The sequence below is a fragment of the Salvelinus namaycush genome, chromosome 2 (assembly GCF_016432855.1).
Source record: "Salvelinus namaycush isolate Seneca chromosome 2, SaNama_1.0, whole genome shotgun sequence".
Lineage (NCBI taxonomy): Eukaryota > Metazoa > Chordata > Actinopteri > Salmoniformes > Salmonidae > Salvelinus > Salvelinus namaycush.
In genome coordinates, this window is record NC_052308.1 from 26572306 (window position 1) to 26593135 (window position 20830).

A 20830-nucleotide genomic window follows, 5' to 3' on the forward strand; every position below is an offset into this window, starting at 1 on the left:
CGTGCATGGCCACGCAGTCATGGGTGAACAGAGAGTACAGCAGAGGGCTGAGAACGCACCCTTGTGGGGCCCCAGTGTTGAGGATCAGCGGGGTGGAGATGTTGTTACCTACCCTCACCACCTGGGGGCGGCCCGTCAGGAATTCCAGGACCCAGTTGCACAGGGCGGGGTCGAGACTCAGGGTCTTGCGCTTAATGACAAGTTTGGAGGGTACTATGGTGTTAAATGCTGAGCTGTAGTCGATGAACAGCAATCTTAAATAGGTATTCCTTTTGTCCAGATGGGTTAGGGCAGTGTGCAGTGTGATTGCGATTGCGTCGTCTGTGGACCTATTGGGGCGGTAAGCAAATTGGAGTGGGTCTAGGGTGTCAGGTAGGGTGGAGGTGATATGGTCCTTGACTAATCTTTCAAAGCACTTCATGATGATGGAAGTGAGTGCTGCGGGGCGATAGTCATTTAGCTCAGTTACCTTCTCTTACTTGGGAACAGGAACAACGGTCGCCCTCTTGAAGCATGTGGGAACAGCAGACTGGGATAAGGATTGATTGAATATGTCTGTAAACACACCAGGCAGCTGGTCTGCGCATGCTCTGAGGACGCGGCTGGGGATGCCGTCTGGGCCGGCAGCCTTGCGAGGGTTAACACGTTTAAATGTTTTACTCACGTTGGCTGCAGTGAAGGAGAGCCCGCAGGTTTTGGTAGCGGGCCATGTCAGTGGCAATGTATTGTCCTCAAAGCGGGCAAAGAAGTTGTTTAGTTTGTCTGGGAGCAAGACATCGTGGTCCGCGACGGGGCTGGTTTTCCTTTTGTAGTCCGTGATTGACTGTAGACCCTGCCACATACCTTTCGTGTCTACATTCTATAATAAAAGGAAATGTACGCTTACCACACGCACTTTGGTCCACTTCTTTCGACGGCCGTGACACCCACCCTTCTTCTTACCAGAGAGATGGTGGCTGTACCGACTCTGATGACGTATCCCGAGTGAGTCATGTTTCCGTGAAACAAAGAACATTACAATCTCTGATGGCTCTCTGGAAGGCAACCCTTGCTCAGATTTCGTCTACCTTGTTGTCAAGAGACTGGACATTGGCGAGTAGTAGGCTCGGGAGCGGTGCGCGATGTGCCCGTCTACGGAGCCTGACCAGAAGACCGCTTCCTCTGCCCCTTCTGCGGCGCAGTTGTTTTGGGTCGCCGACTGGGATCCGATCCATTGTCCTGGGTGGTGGACCAAACAGAGGATCCGCTTCGGGAAAGTCGTATTCCTGGTCGTAATGTTGGTGAGTTGACGTTGCTCTTATATTCAATAATTCCTCCCGACTGTATGTAATAAAACCTAAGATTTCCTGGGGTAACAATGTAAGAAATAACACATAAAAATGTAAAATACTGCATAGTTTCCTAGGAATGCGAAGCGAGGCGGCCATCTCTGTCGGCGCCGGAAGTAGATGCAATCACTAACTCAGAGAGGCTGCTGCCTACATTGAGACCCAATCACTGGACACTTTAATAAATGGATCACTAGTCACTTTATACAATGCACTCTAAATAATGCCACTTTAATAATGTTTACATATCTTACATTACTCATATCATATGTATATACTGTATTTTATATAATCTATTTCACCTTGCCTATGCCGCTCGGCCATTTCTCATCCATATACTTACATGTACATATTCTCATTCACCCCTTTAGATTTGTGTGTATTAGATAGTTGTTGGGGAATTGTTAGGTTACTTGTTAGATATTACTGCACTGTCGGAACTAGAAGCACAAGCATTGCTACACTCGCATTAACATCTGCTAACCATGTGTATGTGACAAATAAAATGTGAATTGATTTGATTCCTAACATGAATATCACATTACCAATCATCCTTAATAATACAGATCACAGCCTGCAGTCAATAAAAGTAGCAGAGAGCCCACTCTAGAAATGATGATGTACCTGTAGAGTATATTGTTTAAAACAATATGTCTAAAAATTAACAAAATCCAAAAAGCGTTCTTTGGAGACATTTATATATTTTTTAAATGTCCATAAATGAATGTAAATAAAGTTTCTTGTCTAAACACTACTCATATTACAGAACACACAGTAAGGGTCCAGATGACACTAATATTGGCATTATAGCATCTACAGACTCATCGCTGTAGTTTCTTAAAGAAAGACTGGATATGGCCAAAATATCACACATTTCACAGCTTTAAAGCTGGAATCCTTCATGGTGAAACTGCCATGTCCGTTTGGGATGTTACAACACCAAAGAAGTGACTGCAAACAAACACAATTTTTTCCCCTCAAACATCATTGCGCGTGCAATAGAACACCAATGTGTACTTTATCCAAGATGGCGTAGCAGTCAGACGTCTTTTGTCCTCGTCTTGTCGTGTCCCGTGTATTTATCTTTTTATATCTTTTTCCTTCGCATATATTTTTTTATATTTTTCTTAACCTCAACTTCAACATAATCTCCTGCAATCCGCCTCACCCAATGTGGTATGGATCTGCTACTTTCTTTACTTTTGAACCGGAACCCCAACAGAAGCTAGCCAGCTAACTAGCTACTAGCTAGTAGTCAGCTAGCCACTGCCCAGCATTTTGCATTTTTCTCCATATCTCCGGATTCCAACCGCAAGCTCTGAACCTTTTCACCTGGATCATCACAGCTAGCTAGCTGCTATCCGAGTGGCCACTCCTGGCTAACGTCTCTGTCCCGAAGCAAGAACCAATTAGCCTGGAGCTAGCCTTTGCTAGGCCCATCTCCCGGCTAGCTGAAGAGGTCCATCATCCACTCCTTGGACTACAATACCTATTTTGCCAATTGGCCTGGACCCTTTACCACACGGATCCCTGCTGATCCACAACGACTGGTCTGCCGATGTAACAGCACGAGGGGGCTACAACAGACTTCTTCCTTCGCGACGTCTCTCTAAGGCCCTTCTGCTAGCTTGCTAGCCCCAGCCCGCTAGCTGCCTGAATCGCCGTGTCTCCGGTCCGCTGAGCGACTCACTGGATCCCTATGATCACTCGGCTACGCATGCCTCTCCCTAATGTCAATATGCCTTGTCCATTGCTGTTTTGGTTAGTAATTATTGCCTTATTTCACTGTAGAGCCTCTAGCCCTGCTCATTACGCCTTAGTTAACCCTTTATTTCCACCTCCCACAGGTGACCTCACCTGGTTTAAAATATGTTTCTAGAGACAATATCTCTCTCATCGTCACTCAATGCATATGCTTACCTCCACTGTATTCACATCCTACCATACCTTTGTCTGTAAATTATGCCTTGAATCTATTCTACCGTGCCCAGAAACCTGCTCCTTTTACTCTCTGTTCCGAATGTACTAGACGACCAGTTCTTATAGGCTTTAGCCGTACCCTTATCCTACTCCTCCTCTGTTCCTCTGGTGATGTAGAGGTTAATCTAGGCCCTGCAGTGCCTAGCTCCACTCCCATTCCCCAGGCGCTCTCATTTGTTGACTTCTGTAACTGCAAAAGCCTTGGTTTCATGCATGTTAACATTAGAAGCCTCCTACCTAAGTTCCTTTTATTCACTGCCTTAGCACACTATGCCAATCCGGATGTCCTAGCCGTGTCTGAATCCTGGCTTAGGAACACCACCAAAAACCCTGACATTTCCATCCCTAACTGTAACATTTTCCGACAAGATAGAACTGCCAAAGGGGGCGGTGTTGCAATCTACTGCAGAGATAGCCTGCAGAGTTCTGTCTTACTATCCAGGTCTGTGCCCAAACAATTTGAGCTTCTACTTCTAAAAATCCACCTTTCCAGAAACGAGTCTCTCACCGTTGCCACTTGCTATAGACCACCTTCTGTTCCCAGCTGTGCCCTGGACACCATATGTGAATTGATTGCCCCCCATCTATCTTCAGAGCTCGTGCTGTTAGGTGACCTAAACTGGGACATGCTTAACACCCCGGCCATCCTACAATCTAAGCTTGATGCCCTCAATCTCACACAAATTATCAATGAACCTACCAGGTACAACTCCAAATCCGTAAACACGGGCACCCTCATAGATATCATCCTAACCAACCTGCCCTCCAAATACACCTCTGCTGTCTTCAACCAGGAACTCAGCGATCACTGCCTCATTGCCTGCGTCCGTAATGGGTCTGCGGTCAAACAACCACCCCCCATCACTGTCAAACGCTCCCCAAAACACTTCAGTGAGCAGGCCTTTCTAATCGACCTGGCCCGGGTATCCATCAGTAGAGGATGCCTGGTTATTCTTTAAAAGTGCTTTCCTCACCATCTTAAATAAGCATGCCCCATTCAAAAAAATGTAAAAATGACTGCCTCGCCTGGTTCACCAACTACTTCTCAGACAGAGTTCAGTGTGTCAAATCGGAGGGCCTGTTGTCTGGACATCTGGCAGTCTCCATGGGGGTGCCACAGGGTTCAATTCTCAGGTCGACTCTCTTCTCTGTATACATCAATGATGTCGCTCTTGCTGCTGGTGATTCTCTGATCCACCTCTACGCAGACGACACCATTCTGTATACTTCTGGCCCTTCTTTGGACACTGTGTTAACTAACCTCCAGACGAGCTTCAATGCCATTCAACTCCCCTTCCGTGGCCTCCAACTGCTCTTAAATGCAAATAAAACTAAATGCATGCTCTTCAACCGATCGCTACCCACACCTGCCCGCCTGTCCAGCATCACTACCCTGGACGGTTCTGACTTAGAATATGTGGACAACTACAAATACCTAGGTGTCTGGTTAGACTATAAACTCTCCTTCTAGACTTACATTAAGCATCTCCAATCCAAAAATAAATCTAGAATCGGCTTCCAATTTCGCAACAAAGCATCCTTCACTCGTAAAACTGACTATCCTACCGATCCTTGACTTTGGCGATGTAATTTACAAAATAGCCTCCAACACTCTACTCAGCAAATTGGATGCAGTCTATCACAGTGCCATCCGTTCTGTCACCAAAGCCTCATATACTACCCACCACTGCGACCAGTATGCTCTCGTTGGCTGGCCTTCGCTTCATATTCGTCGCCAAACCCACTGGCTCCAGGTAATCTATAAGTCTTTGCTAGGTAAAGCCCCGCCTTATCTCAGCTCACTGGTCACCATAGCAGCACCCACCCGTAGCACGCGCTCCAGCAGGTATATGTCACTGTTCACCCACAAAGCCAATTCCTTTTCGGCCGCTTCTCCTTCCAGTTATCTGCTGCCTATGACTGGAACGAACTGCAAAAATCACTGAAGCTGGAGACTCATATCTCCCTCACTAGCTTTAAGCACCAGCTGTCAGAGCAGCTCACAGATCACTGCACCTGTACATAGTCCATCTGTAAATAGCCCATCCAACTACCTCATCCCCATACTGTTATTTTTATTTTTATTTTGCTCCTTTGCACCCCAGTATCTCTACTTGCACACTCATCTTCTGCACATCTATCACTCAAGTGTTTAATTGCTATATTGTAATTATTTCGCCACTATGGCCTATTTATTGCCTTACCTCCCTTATCCTGCCTCAATTGCACACACTGTATATAGACTTTTTCTATTGTATTATTGACTGTATGTTTGTTGATTCCATGTGTAACTCTGTGTTGTTGAATGTGTCACACTGCTTTGCTTTATCTTGGCCAGGTCGCAGTTGTAAATGAGAACTTGTTCTCAACTAGCCTACCTGGTTAAATAAAGGTGAAATAAAAAATAAATAAAACTGCAATTGGTTTTTACCACACTGCTCGATGCAGCTTACCTCCGTTTCATCCACAAAACAAAAACAATAACAAAGGTTCTGTTTACCCGAATGCGGATTCCATCTCTAATTTGCAATTTTTCAATTATTCTTTTGGATACAGATTTCAAAAGTGATGCATAAATTCTTCCCCCAAAAGACCTTCATTTTAGGAAGATCCAAAACATCATATATATCTTTGGGCCATCCTGGCATGGAATTGCCCTTTACACAACAAGTCCAAATCTAGAAATATAGAGAAACCTGGGAAGGTTATGGAAAGAAAAACCTTTGGTGGATGATCGTACATTAGAACAGGTAAAGGGATAAAGATAAGGAGAGGAAGCAACCTTGGACTATTGAAATACATGATTGATGATTCAAAATAAGTTAATACCTCAGAGGAGGAGGGAGGAGATGAGGTCACACATCAGTTCCTCCACCTTCCTTCCTTCGCCCTCTCCCCTCTACCTTCCTCCCCTACTCCCCCCTCTTCTCTCTCCTTCTCCTCCTCCTCCTCCAATGAATCTCCAGGAGATCTGTTTTTCTCCAACAGAGCAATACCAATTATACCAGATCAACAGAAGCAGGATGTGCGTGTGTGTGCGTCTTTGTGTCTGTGTCTGAGCGTCATGATGGAAAAGCACTACAGCTGGATCTCCATACGTGTCGCCATGGCAGCTGTCAACACACCAGGGGGAATGAAGACACATGATTGGCTGATTGGAAAGGAGGAGAAAGGGAGGGGAAGAGAGATGAGTAAGGAGGGAGAGCCAGATGGGAAAAGGAGGATGAGGCTAAACGAATGTTTCAGGTTTCTGGGGGGGATGAGACCCATCATCTGTGTGGTATGAGAGAGGGGCAGATGGGGAAGTGTGTGTGTGTGTGTGTGTGTGTGTGTGTGTGTGTGTGTGTGTGTGTGTGTGTGTGTGTGTGTGTGTGTGTGTGTGTGTCTGTGTGTGTGTGTGTGTGTGTGTGTGTTGTGCGCATGTGTGTGTGGGTGTGGGGGAGTGACTCACATACAGGTTAAATGGGGTGATGTCACCTCCAGCTGCAGTAACTCCAGGGAGTGGCCCTGACTACGGTGGGCGGGTCCAGTGGTGCACAGAACTGAGCCAATCACAGCACGGTAAAGAGAAGAATGTGAATGAATGAATTTAATATTACAGAATAGAAAAAGGGATTCACCTCAGCTCTATACATTACATTTCTATCTGCAACGTTCGGAACGTTTCACCCAAAAGAATACACCCATGTCCTTGAGGGCTCCGTTTCTCCACTTGATCAGTTAATCAATGAATGCTATTACACATGTGACTGCCCGACGCAGCACATCCAGACAGAAAACTGAGGAAGAGAACCATACAATAATCATCAGTAGAATTAGCTCAAATAGCAGCAATGTTTACACATAGCTCACAACCCCTACGCTAATATCAGTGGCAATTTTAGCATGTAAATCTTGGTGGGGCAAACCCCCAAAAATGTTAGATGCATGCCAGCAAAGCCACTACACAACACAACACTAAACAAAACATAAATTTTACTATAACGGTGACAAACGGTGCCCACAAACTGTTAGGGCCTACATAAAGCAGTCCCAACACCTTACCACTGCTACAGCTGGCTATCAGCGGAGCCTTGCCTGGCAGCGAAACAGTTCATTCAGCCGCATTTACTGCATTTAAAAAAACATAGCTGATATGGCTGACTTGCTTAAACAAATGTTGTTTCTATTGACAATTGAGATGTACAAACTATGGCATAAGGGGACGACAAGCAATAAGAGGCAATCCGTAATTTTGATTAAGACATTAATGAGCGAGCTAGAACGGATGTAGTCAATATAACTATTTGTTCAGCACTTTTGAAATGTACAGCGACAGAATTCAGAACATGTGCCGTTCTTACAGTGCTCTCCCTGTACAACAAGTCAGAACTGTAAATTAAATAAAGGGGGCATATAAAAAGACAATGAAAGTTCTTACAATATTCGATGATTACATTTCTCTAAAACAGGTTATAGGCTACATGTGCACCACCAAGGTAAAACAGTAAGCGAAATGAAGAGGTGAAAATAGACCAAATTATTAGGGTGAGGCCCATTGACGCCCATTGAATACAGTATACTCTATATATCATTTATTTTTACTTATTTTTTTGCTTAAAATGTGGGGCTCAAAACAGGTGGGGCAGAGCCTGAATGACGGGTCGCCACTGGCTAATTTCCATATTTAAACCAGCCCTTTTGACTGCCTCACTATATGATTATTTTGGTATTGTGCTTTGTCAGGTTCAGGAGTTTAGTGTACTGCTGTGTCTGTCTACAGACTCCGTTTTGTCTGTCTGTCTGTCTGTCTGTCTGTCTGTCTGTCTGTCTGTCTGTCTGTCTGTCTGTCTGTCTGTCTGTCTGTCTGTCTGTCTGTCTGTCTGTCTGTCTGTCTGTCTGTCTGTCTGTCTGTCTGTCTGTCTGTCTGTCTGTCTGTGTGACACACATTGCAGGGCTGCAGGAGAGCCACAGCACTTAGCAGATGAGACAGACGGACGGACGGACGGACACTACATAATACAGCATGCCCCCTCGCTGCTTAAGCAGTGTTGAAATGTGTATGACGCCATAATGTGTCCCCCTCCTCTCCTTAGCCAGTGTAGCAATGACTGGTCTCTTCCTCTGCACGTGATCCTGCATAAATCATGAGGTTAGAGAGAAAGCGGTGGCCTTATTAGGGCATGGAGACAAGAGACCAAAACCATGTCACAACCCAGTCTTTTACAACCTAGATATGACACTGAGGAGGAAGGGGGATCCATGAATATGTGTCTTCCATTGTAAACCCCACTGCCATTCTATCCTACATCTCTTCTGTTGTGTCTGTGTATTGTATCAGATGTGATTTGACTTGTAGTGTAGTTCAAGTAGACAGGTCTCTGTCTCTGTCTCTGCCCTGTTGCTGGTCTATAGCCAGTGCTGTACTATGATATCAGTATCGATACTCTCCTTCTCTCCCTCCCTCTCACTTTCTCTCTGTCCCTCTCTCAGACTGATGACCAGTCCTTGAACCACAGACTTGTTCTTCCATTCTCCTTCTGTCATTTGTGATCATATCAGAGCAGAGCAAAGCAGACCAGGGCCTGGTTTCCCGAAAGCGATGGAACTTAGGCTTAAAAGTGTTTTAACAATGCATCTTTTCTACAACGGCTGAAGATGTAACATGCGTTTCCCAAAACACCACTTAGGGAGAACAGTTGCTAAGTGCGTTGTTGTGGCATAGTGTCAATACTGAAAGAAAGGGAGTGCTGCTCTCGGATCAGCTTTCTCCATTCAAACTGGCCTTAATATTATAATTATTTCTCAATACTGACAACGGATCAGATCCTTGAGAGATATTACTACCTACGGCTGAAAATATTGAGGCAGCTTATTATAATGCTTACCTAATAAAAATGCACTAAATCACCAATTTGGAACATCATCGCATACATGTTTAGCTACACATCATGAAATATGTTGAGACAAATTACAGACAGTAGCCTACAAATAGCAAAATAGAACTCAATTGATTGAACATGAAATGTACTTCATATTTTAATGCAATACTATTCATATTTTAATGCAATCATCTCGGTTTGTATTTGAAGCATATTTTTATACGTCACTTGTTTGTATCAATTGCAAAGACATTGGCAGTATTTGTAGTCAACTTTGTTCTGAAGTTATCGGCAGTCACATAGAGACAGATAAACCATGTGATTCTATGTTTCAAGTGCAACGTTAATAACGATGGTTTTGGGAAACAGCTCTGAGATTTAACAATGCTCCTACGAAGGTTCTAATTATGAACTTAGCCTTAAGATGCTTTTGGGAAACCAGGCCCAGAGCAGTTCCTTCGCCTCCGTGTTCTCATCTGTGGCTGTCTCCACTCTGTGTTCACTGTTCAACTCAATGCCAATGTTCAACTGTCAGGGTTGCTGTCTGGTGGAATCTAAAGAGTATGTTTTGGTCTTTTGAAAAAAGAGAAGGGGTATGTGACTGAGGTACCAAGCAATCTACCCATGTGTGCTTTATCTCCGTCTCACTCAATCAGGCACACAGAGAGACATGTGCATGCCCCCGCACAAACACAGTTTCTGGTCTGGAGGACATCTATTACCTCAGGAAACATAGCGAAATGAAAACACATGATTTTATTAATGTGAGTGGGGACCATCTTTGTGCTTATGGCATGTCGATATCCATGGCCGAGTCTGATAATAACATTGGACTTCATATTAAAATGAATTCATTTGTAGGAGGACTGTTCAATAAGAAACCATTCTGATATAATTCCGAGGCTTGCGCAAAAGCGAAGAGAAATAAACCATTAAAAAAAAAGGATTACTGTCTTACTGATGGAACCGAATCATGAAGGATTACGCAAAAATGACCCATTTGGAAATGGGAAAGTAAAAAAAAAAAGAACACAAAAAACCCCATGTTATTTCAGTTACCATCATTGATATAGTCATTCTTTAATGCAATATGGGTGAGAATGAGAGAGAAAGAAAGAAAGAAAAATTAAGAGATGGGGAGGGGGCAGAGAAAGAGACAACTCTTAGTCTAAAATGTGTGTTTTTATTTAAGCCTCTTATACTCTGTGGCAGTATCCTGCTCTGGAGAATGCCTCCCCACCTACCCTCCCTCTGCTCCACTCTTCCCCCATCCCAGTATCCTGCTCTGGTGAATGCCTCCCCACCTACCCTCCCTCTGCTCCACTCTCCCCCCATCCCAGTATCCAGCTGGCTTCAAAGGGGCAGAATGTAAAAAAGAGATCATATTGAAATAGCCACCCAAAGAGGCAAGGGGTTAGCAATCCTCAATCACATTCCAATCATAGAGAGTAGAAACCACAAAAGGAGAGAACCAGAGTCTCGGCATATAAAGATCATACTGTACACACATCCAAACAGAGAGATACAAATTAGATAGAGAGAGAGAGAGAGAGAGAGAGAGAGAGAGAGAGGGAGAGAGAGACTGCAACATTTGAAGGTGTTCATATGTATTTAGGTACACTATTCAGTACTCACATTTGTGGAAACATTTCCTCAGGTGGTTTATGGTGGTTTATATCCCAGGGTCAGTGCTTAATTTGAGCCGGATCCTGTCGGAACAGGATACGGCACCTCTCAGATTTGACTTTGTTTGTTCCGGCACCTATTGGCCCCGATCCAGTACCTCTCGCGGCATGATTTATTAATTATTTCACTGTTCGCACTGTAGACATTCCAATAAAAGCGATCAGCATTAAATCAATTTACCTCCTTGTTATTTCTCCCGATCCCCAGAAAGACCATCATGTAAAAGCGCGGTGATCCTTCTCTGATTCCAGAACTGCTCTCTTATTTGTACATAAAGATTATGGGAGGGCCGGTGGGGTAAGTAACTGATCTTGACATAGGTCTTGGTAGTGGTGGTCAGCTAGTGAAGAGGTCCCTACGTAATCACGTCACGTAGCCTAGTCACACACCCTACTGAATTTGAATCGTGGAAAAGCCAAATAAAAAAATTGATGAGAAAAGGCAATCGAGCTTGACTCCAAAAATCCAGAGAAAGATGGTGAATCTAACCCAGAACGAGTCAGAGAACTGTGCCGGAGGAGAGGAGTGAGGGGCAAACTGTTCCTGATGGCGATGCTAATCCCACCAGTTCAGCATCACCACGAGCTCCCGAGTAGCGCAGCGGTCTAAGGCACTGCATCTCAGTGCTAGAGGTGTCACTACAGACCCTGGTTTGATCTTGGGCTGTATCACAACCGGACGTGACCGGGAGTCCCATAGGGCGGCGCACAATTGGCCCAGCGTCGTCCGGGTTAAGGGAGGGTTTGGCCGGTGTAGGCCGTAATTGTAAAATAAGAATTTGTTCTTAACTGACTTGCCTAGTTAAATAAAGGTTAAATAAAAGGTATAAAAATATTAAATGGCACCTCCACTAGCTAGTAGTCCTACTAGCGAGTCAGACTCAGTGGGAGAGGGAGACAGTGAGCTGGGGGGGAGGAGGGCAGTGCATCCACTGACGAAGTGCTCGGAGCAGGTGCAATTTGCAGTTCAAGAACAAGCAAATGTATAACCCCTGGCTTGTAATGCAGAATTCAAAGTTGGGCTGCACAACATGCAAAAAGGTAGGGAGCTGTGGTCTAGAAACGACTGGAGGGATTAAACTAGCAAAGAGTAGGTGGAATGTACAGTAAATCAACATCCTATGCATCAGATGGAAAACAACAACAACAAAGAGCCCTCAGAAAAAAGGTTTTGAACATGCCTGAACCAAGGAGCATCTCGTGGCAGCAAGCATTGCAGACATGGCTATAGAGGACACCCAGGTTAACAGGCAAAATGAAAAAATAAATTGACACTACAGCCAGAGTCTTCAGAACAGCCTTAGGAGGCATCACAGCCACATGCTCACTCATGGCTTTGAGCAAGAAGTTGATTCTCAGGAGTTAAATGGACTTGACATGGGGAGAGTCATTGTGGGTGGTTTTGAAAACTAAGGTAGGATTTTTTTTCCTTTACCTTCACATCACAGAACAAGTTTGTAATCTGAATATGTGCTTTATATTATCACATATGCAGGAGGCCTGTATATTCTCATATTTGCTTGTTCTGCTGTAACCTAATTATGTATATTTTATATTTATATTTGAAGTTATATTCCGATATTGTGATATTTATTCTACTGCTTCATTGATGTCATGAAAATGATATGAAATTCGGGTCTTGTAAGCCCCACAGCTGAGTATTTGTGGATATGGTGGGTGTTCTGCAGTGTCATCTAAACATGTTGTTGTACCTTGATTAGGCTATAAGAAATTCGGACTTGCATAAGCCCTGCAGCTATACTCAAGTATGTGCATACGTCTAAAATACTTTGAATGAATCAGCACCTTGGAGAGTTTCACCACCATAGATAGTAGGCTACTTGGCTGCTACGTTTTTGACAAAAATTTTCTCAACGTGTCCCGGTACCTAAGAGCCGCCCCGGATAAACCCCCCCCCACCCCCCACCCCTCGCACTCACCATGTGTTCCGGGACCTCCCGATTTACAAATTAAGCACTACCTAGGGTATTTAGTCCCATGTTCTCTCTACACAAAATCAGGCTAAAAGCAGCCTGTCATTGGCGTATATTCCATATGGAAATGAAAATGTCAGTAAATCAAGTTAACTCCACGCACGCTGTGCTGTCACTATTTTGATGGATCATCAGTCTATGAAGGGAAAAATAGACAAGATATAATGGGATATATTTCTCACATGTATGTGTGAAGTAGAGCTCCCACAAAGCTTATGGTGCCCATGGAAAACAATTTGGAGGTTATGTAAGATAAATGACTGACCGTAGGCTACTACACAAATACACCACTGGCTAGGGTTGCAAAATTCCGGTAACGTTCCCTATATTCCCCGGGTTTCCAGAAATCCTGGTGGGAGGATTCCCAAATATCCTGCTTATTCAGATCTAAAGTATATGGCATATACTCACAGCAAAAACACTAGCACACACATACACTCTCTCTCTCTCTCACATACATTCACGTAAACACGCATGAACACACCCACAAACACACACTCAAGACTGCTGTCTCATAAGATCCCTCGATTTATCATAGTGATTTAGTTAGCACATTGTGTGTGCTTAACCATATCCTCATATATTGGAGAACAGGCCTCTCCTGTAGTATACTAATCAACAGTACTCAGTCAGGGCTCATAAACACACACACACACACACACACACACACACACACACACACACACACACACACACACACACAAACAGCCTCTTCTGAAGTATGGAAATCCACAAATCCACAATAGTCAGGTTATGTGGAATAGCAGTCAATAACACTGTTTGTATCTGATTTTGGTTCAGATCAAACAGTTCTTATTGGTTAGCCCTACAGTGCTGTTATTGACCAGTGGATGAACTGCAACACTAAAATTGTATTTTAACCATGCAAAGAAAGAAAAGGAAAGAAAAGGAAAGAAGAGAAACACTAAATGACCTCACCGAGCAGTAATAGCAAAATAATTGCAACCAAGCTGCCACCATCTGGAGTGAAAGTATTATTTCCTGTTTTGAAAGGAACAAGGGAGAGAGAATCCTGTGGCCATCATTTAGTCCCGAAACAGCACTGCCATCTCTCTCTCTTTCTCTCTGTCACTCTCTCTTTGCAGCTCATTCTTTCATACACACACCTGACACATCCTATTTACTGAGGCCTCTACTGTTTCCCGTTCCCCTTTCTCAGTCAGTTGTGGTTGTCATTTGTGCTTATGGTGTTGATATTTTTATTTTCACCCTCCTCTCATGACATGGGACCCTGTCCGGTATCTCTGATTGGTCTGTATCTTCTTGTCTGGACCTCAAGGTCGTTCCCAATGTTATTTACATAAGCCAGTGGTTGGTTAGCATTAGTCCCAATGAGCAGTAGAGCCTGGGAGGGTAAGGAAGGAAGGGCTAGGAGCTAGGATCAATCTCTCTGGTAATGGGATTGAATTCTAGCTACATTAGCTCGCAAATCTGAGAGGGGATTCTTAAACTATCAATTCTAAGAGGAGCGCAACTCCACTCAGGATTCCAGAACTCCATTCAGGAGGAGCTGCCATAGAATGAAGCATAGAATAGTCCTGTGTATGCCTCTAAATTCTAATCATCATAGAATGCACACCTTTCAAAGGGGGACCATGTCTATTTTCCAAGGCCTTATATCCTCTCAAACTATGTTTCCTCAATTCTATGTTTCCTCAGCCCTTTAATTATTTATTTAATTTCACTTTATTTAACCAGGTAGGCCAGTTGAGATTAAGTTCTCATTTACAACTGTGACCTGGCCAAGATAAAGCAAAGCAGTGAGACAAAAACAACAACACGGAGTTACGCATAAACAAACGTACAGTCATTAACACAATAGAAAAATCTATGTACAGTGTGTGTAAATGTAGAAGATTAGGGAGGTAAGGCAAAAAATAGGCCATAGAGGCGAAATAATTACAATTTAGCATTAACACTGGAGTGATAGATGTGCAGATTATTATGTGCAAGTAGAGATACTGGGGTGCAATAGAGCAAAAAGATAAATAACAATATGGGGATGAGGTAGTTGGGTGTGCTATTTACAGATTGGCTGTGTACAGGTACAGTGATCGGTAAACTGCTATGACAGCTGATGCTTAAAGCCCTATGTTTCCCCCGGTTCTATCTTCTAAACCAGGGGTCGAGGGGGCGGAGGGTGGGTAATGAAATGCACACGTTGTACAAATGTTGATTGGTGAGTTGATCCACTGTTGCATGATGGAACAGAGATGGGCAGTATTTCAGTTACATGTTTTTGAAATAATTACTTTTAAGTATATTATAATTTGTATTTCACTGGCCTGAACTACAATGTAATGTATTTTGTAATAAGTTACACTATTTCAAAATACAAAATACCTTTCTATACTATTTTTATAGCAGCTCACAATTTCATGGCCCCTATCACTCCAAATATACTGCATTGGTGTCCGAAGTGTGATGGCATTATGGTGTGATAAACGTGTCTGCTAAATGACCAAAATGTTATGCGAAAATGAACACTTGCAAAGCACACTAGGTATTAGTCTAATGATCTCCGTCCCCAAACAAGGCAAAATTTGATTACAATACAAATTATTTGGCCAGTTTTTATTGAAATTGGTTCAGTGGGTACTGAGGGAACATAGGGCTGAGGGAACATAAGGTTGAGGGAATAAAGGTTGAGGGAACATAAGGTTGAGGGAATAAAGGTTGAGGGAACATAGGGCTGAGGGAACATAAGGTTGAGGGAATAAAGGTTGAGGGAACATAGGGCTGAGGGAACATAAGGTTGAGGGAATAAAGGTTGAGGGAACATAGGGCTGAGGGAAAATAGGGCTGAGGGAACATAGGGCTGAGGGAACATAGGACCTCTCCCTCTCACCCCACTCTCACTCTCACTCATTTCTTATTTAAGAATGAAAAATCCCAGTTCAGTTCAGGTTGGAACACATGATCTACAATAATACATGTGCTACAGTATGGCTTTCTGGATGTTATAGAGCAGTGGTTCCCAAACTGTTTATAGTCCCTTCAAACATTCAACCTCGAGCTGCGTACCCCCTCTAGCACCAGGGTCAGCTCACTCTCAAATGTTGTTTTTTGCCACCATTGTAAGCCTGCCACACACACACACTATACGATACATTTATTAAACATAAGTATGAGTGTGAGTTTTTGTCACAACCCGGCTCGTGGGAAGTGTATCGTATAGTGTGTGTGTGACATGCTTACAATGGTGGCAAAAAAACAACATGATCGATTTATTATTATAGGACCAGGGCACAAATAATAATATAATAATAAATCGATAATTTTGCTCTTTACTTAGCCATCTTACTGATGGGTTCTGAGAATATGAAATATACATATTCATGTCACTGAGAGAGAGAGGGTAATGTATAACGTTTACATTATGTCAGGATATGTTATTGTTAGCCATCAGGGATCCAATGGGAGGGATCCTCTGGGAGGAGAAGAGACACAGTCTGGTACCAGGCACCATGACAGCCGTGTGTTGAGTGCAGGGAAGCGATCACATATGGCAGGCATTGATAAGGGGAGAGAGCCATGGATTAGTGACGGAGGAGGGTCGAGATCGGGGGTCGAGATCAGGTCAGGTCACGTTAAGGGAGAAATAAAAGTTTATGGCCTGTATCACTAAGTGTCCTGCCTAGAAGTAAAGAACGATGTTTGTACAGATGTGTAGGAGGAGACTCGGCTAATGAGGAATGGTTCAATATCAGCGCTTGTGTGAAAATGTCTTGGTCTGATGCAGCTGTATTGATCCTCTGGGAAGAATTAAACGTGATTTAGATTTCATAGTGTCCGTAGAGTTTTTTACTCAGAATTAGAACCTAACAGTATAAAACCTTATTTGATCATCAAAAATTGTGAATAACTCACCACAGGTTAATGAGAAGGGTGTGCTTGAAAGGATGCACATAACTCTGCAATGTTGGGTTGTATTGGAGAGAGTCTTAAATCATTTTCCACACAGAGTCTGTGCCTGTATTTAGTTTTCATGCTAGTGAGGGCCAAGAATTCACTCTCACATAGGTACGTGGTTGCAAAGGGCATCAGTGTCTTAACAGCATGATTTGCTAGGGCAGGATACTCTGAGCGCAGCCCTATCCAGAAATCTGGCAGTGGCTTCTGATTAAATTACATTTTCACAGAACTGCTTGTTGCAATTTTGATGAGGCTCTCTTGTTCAGATATCGGTAAGTGGACTGGAGGCAGGGCATGAAAGGGATAACGAATCCAGTTGTTTGTGTCATCCACTTCGGGAAAGTACCTGCGTAATTGCGCAACCAGCTCACTCAGGTGCTTCGCTATATCGCATTTGACATTGTCTGTAAGCTTGAGTTCATTTGCACACAAAAATTCATACAATGATGGAAAGACCTGTGTTGTCCTTGTTAATGCAGACAGAGAAGAGCTCCAACTTCTTTATCATAGCCTCAATTTTGCCCGGCACATTGAATAAAGTTGCGGAGAGTCCCTGTAATCCTAGATTGAGATCATTCAGGTGAGCAAAAACAACGTGAGAAACTCATCATCATGCAAGTCGTCAGACAAGTGAAAACTATTGTCAGTAAAGAAAACTTTAAGCTCGTCTCTCAATTTTAAAAAAAACATGTCAATACTTTGCCCCTTGATAACCAGCGCACTTCTGTATGTTGTAAAAGCATTACATGGTCGCTGCCCATATCATTGCATAATGCAGAAAATATACAAGAGTTCAGGGGCCTTGCTTTAACAAAGTTAACCATTTTCACTATAGTGTCCAAAACGTCTTTCAAGCTGTAAGGCATTTTCTTGGCAGCAAGAGTCTCTGGGTGGATGCTACAGTTCTACCCAAGTGGCGTCGGGAACAACTGCTTGCACGCACGTTACCACTCCACTGTGTCTCCCTGTCATGGCTTTTGCGCCATCAGTACAGATACCAACACATCTTGACCACCAAAGTCCATTTGATGTCACAAAGCTGTCCAGTACTTTAAAAATATCCTCTCCTGTTGTCCTGGTTTCCAGTGGTTTGCAGAAGAGGATGTCTTCTTTAATTGACCCCCCATAAACGTAACGGACATATACCAGGAGCTGTGCCAGGCCCGCCACGTCTGTTGACTTATCCAGCTGTAACGCATAGAATCCACTGGCTTGTATGTGAAGCAGTAATTGTTTCAAAACATCTCCTGCCAGGTCACTGATGCTTCGTGAAACAGTGCTGTTTGATGAAGGCATTGTCTGTGTAGTTTTTTGGGCCTTTTCCCCCAGCATTGTCCCAGCTATATCCTTGGCAGGAGGAAGAATTAAGTTCTCCACAAAAGTATGGGGCTTGCCTATCCTAGCCACTCGGTAGCTCACCATATACGACGCTTCTATCCCTTCTTATTAATGGTATCTGTTGCTTTTATACATGTCTTACTACTCGAAAGTCGTCTTAATTCTCGCTCAAAACACTCCTGTGGCTTATTTTTCAAATTGGCATGTTTTGTTTCTAAATGTCTGCGCAAGAGTGAAGGTTTCATCGAGATGTGAGATAGTACTTTTGCACATATAACACACTGTGGCTGAGGAAAGGCACTACTCCCAATATAAGTGAACCCCAAATCAATGTAGTTCTCATCATTTGTGCCTCTTCGATGGTCCAACGTCCCTGTCTGTTGTTCGGTGCTTTCCCAGGTAAGGGGCAGTAGCTCTTCGGCTGCATCAGATTCACAACTGTCAATGTCCATGCTAGCTGAGCTAACAGCAAATGTAGAATTACTGATGCTAGCATTGGATGTGCTTGTGGAAGCAGAACAACTTGTGTCATCGACAGGTGCAGGTGCAGTACTACCAGTAGAGCTGGTGTGTGTCTCTATGGATGCAAACTTTTTTTAACCATTTATCCATTTTCAAGCAAACGGAATGAGCAACAGCTACGTTTGGCTATATACGAACCGTTAGTGGATTTCCCGCGAGAGAGTAACGGTTAATGTGATTGGATATTAATTATTTGACTAGGCTACCTGTATTTGACATTGTGTTGTTATTTCGCTGAACACTAGATGGTTGAATTTTATTTTTGGCAGTGAAACGAGGCTACTTAGGCGAGAAAAAATCCTTACCCAAATGTATAACCCCGTTGGAAAATATAAATGGACTATTTGAAAATGTGAAGATTATTATTTCTTTTTTTTAAATGTGAATCACATTTTTATTTGGTGTACCCCCCACAGCATTGCGCATACCACTGGGGGCATGCGTACCCCAGTTTGGGAATAGAGTGCCTGTTATAGAGGAACCATATGATTCTGCAAATTTAATCCATTAAAATAATATCTAATATTAGAGTCATATCCATAACTAAATCTGATCATACAAAGACAAGGAATATTATCATAATCTGTAACATTTATCTTCCCATTATATTATCGTCCACAGCCATTATTGTATTTTGTTATATTATGTTCAATTAGAGAGAATTGTTTTATTTATTTGATCAATAAGCTGTTTTTTAATTTATGGCATTGGCAACAGCCTAGCAGTTTCAAAGTTTCAAGTTGTATTATCACATGCACAGGATACAGCAGGTCATGATAGTGGTGACGGCTGCTGCCTCCAGCTATCATCTCTAAGAATGAGTCAAATCTAGCGATGCCTGACAGCCAGACAATCCACATAGTGTACTACACACAGTTAAGCTTATATTTACACCAAACCATGAGCACAGACATGAAGTGTCAACCTACCCAATACAATTAACAATAGGGGGATATGCATTTTGTGGCTACTGATATTAAAAACAAAACATGTCAGCAACAGCTCAGCACCCATTTCGAGCTATGCTTGTCTCAACAGGGCGTGGGCCTCACTCCCTCTACCTCTGAGGTAATTGAATCAGAGAGAGAGAATGCGGCCTGCCAGCAAGGCAAATGACGTGACAGCCACAAATCAATGGCTTGTCCTTTGTGACCATTCCTCCTCTCTCTCCTTTGCTCTGAAACGCAGTTATGTGTTGTGTGTAGCTGAAGGGTATTTTTAATACGAACTCACACCATGCGAGAGACAAAGACAAAGCCGAAACCAACACAGCATCAGCTATACGCACTGCGCGCAGTCCTAGACCTATATAGACGTAGAGCAGCATCATCAGCTTCCGATACTCATACTTTCCGTTTCTGGGTGATAACACAATGCAGTAATATCAACAGAACTGATAACTGTTACACATACTGTAGCGACCCTGTGTTTATAAGTGTGAATATCGACTCTGTCACTTGAGCATGCTTTTGTGGCACAGTCGATGGCACGCAGGGCTATGGGCCAGAAGGTTGAAGGTTCCAGTCGCACTCCCTTAATGTTTCATTACAATACTAACGTTCTACCACCATCCGCTCACGTCCACCTGTATTCCCCTCTCCGCCCTCCATCGCTCAGTATTGAGCGATCGAGAAGATACCCGCTCTGCATGGTCGCCCTTCATTGCTCCGTCGGCGGGTTTGTTGTCTTACCTGCAGCCTGGAGGAGTGAGGGAGTGGAAGGTGGAGAGGGAAAACATCTCAGCCCTGTCCGCCATCTTCCTCCAAAAACGGCTCAAAGTGACTGCAGAGAATCACAGAAGGAGCACAGTCCATTAACAACCACGGAGCGCGCGACAGACGGACACAGTCACGGTCAGCCCAGTTTCTTTCGCTCTCCCTCCCTCTATCCTACCGCCACCCTGTTACAGATCCCCCTGGCCTCGATCTAGTCAAATCAGATACGCGTACTCAGCATCACCATCACATTTGCCTTGAGCTGCTATCCACTCTACAGCCCGGAAATGGCAGAGAAAAAGAACAGCACTGCGTAATCACACAAAAAAGCCCTATCTTTTCCCGATGCAGCCAGACCAGCCACACACCCGCAATCCACTGCCTGCCTTGCCAAATGTCTGCTGCTGTGAGGACGCCTGTGACACGAAGCGGAGGTGGGCCAGCGGTGCAGAGAGGGAGGGGCAGGCAGGG

General features: G+C 43.7%; 1 protein-coding gene across 1 annotated transcript in view; it reads right to left on the reverse strand.

The window, feature by feature from the left end:
• The window catches only part of LOC120020879 (C-Jun-amino-terminal kinase-interacting protein 2-like), a 130179-nt gene extending 109779 nt beyond the window's left edge, over window positions 1-20400 (reverse strand). Inside the window, exon 1 of the mRNA XM_038964511.1 lies at window positions 20336-20400. Coding sequence (XP_038820439.1) covers window positions 20336-20400 — 65 coding nt within the window. The remainder of the gene's footprint in view (window positions 1-20335) is intronic.
• Between the last annotated feature and the right edge of the window lie 430 nt (window positions 20401-20830).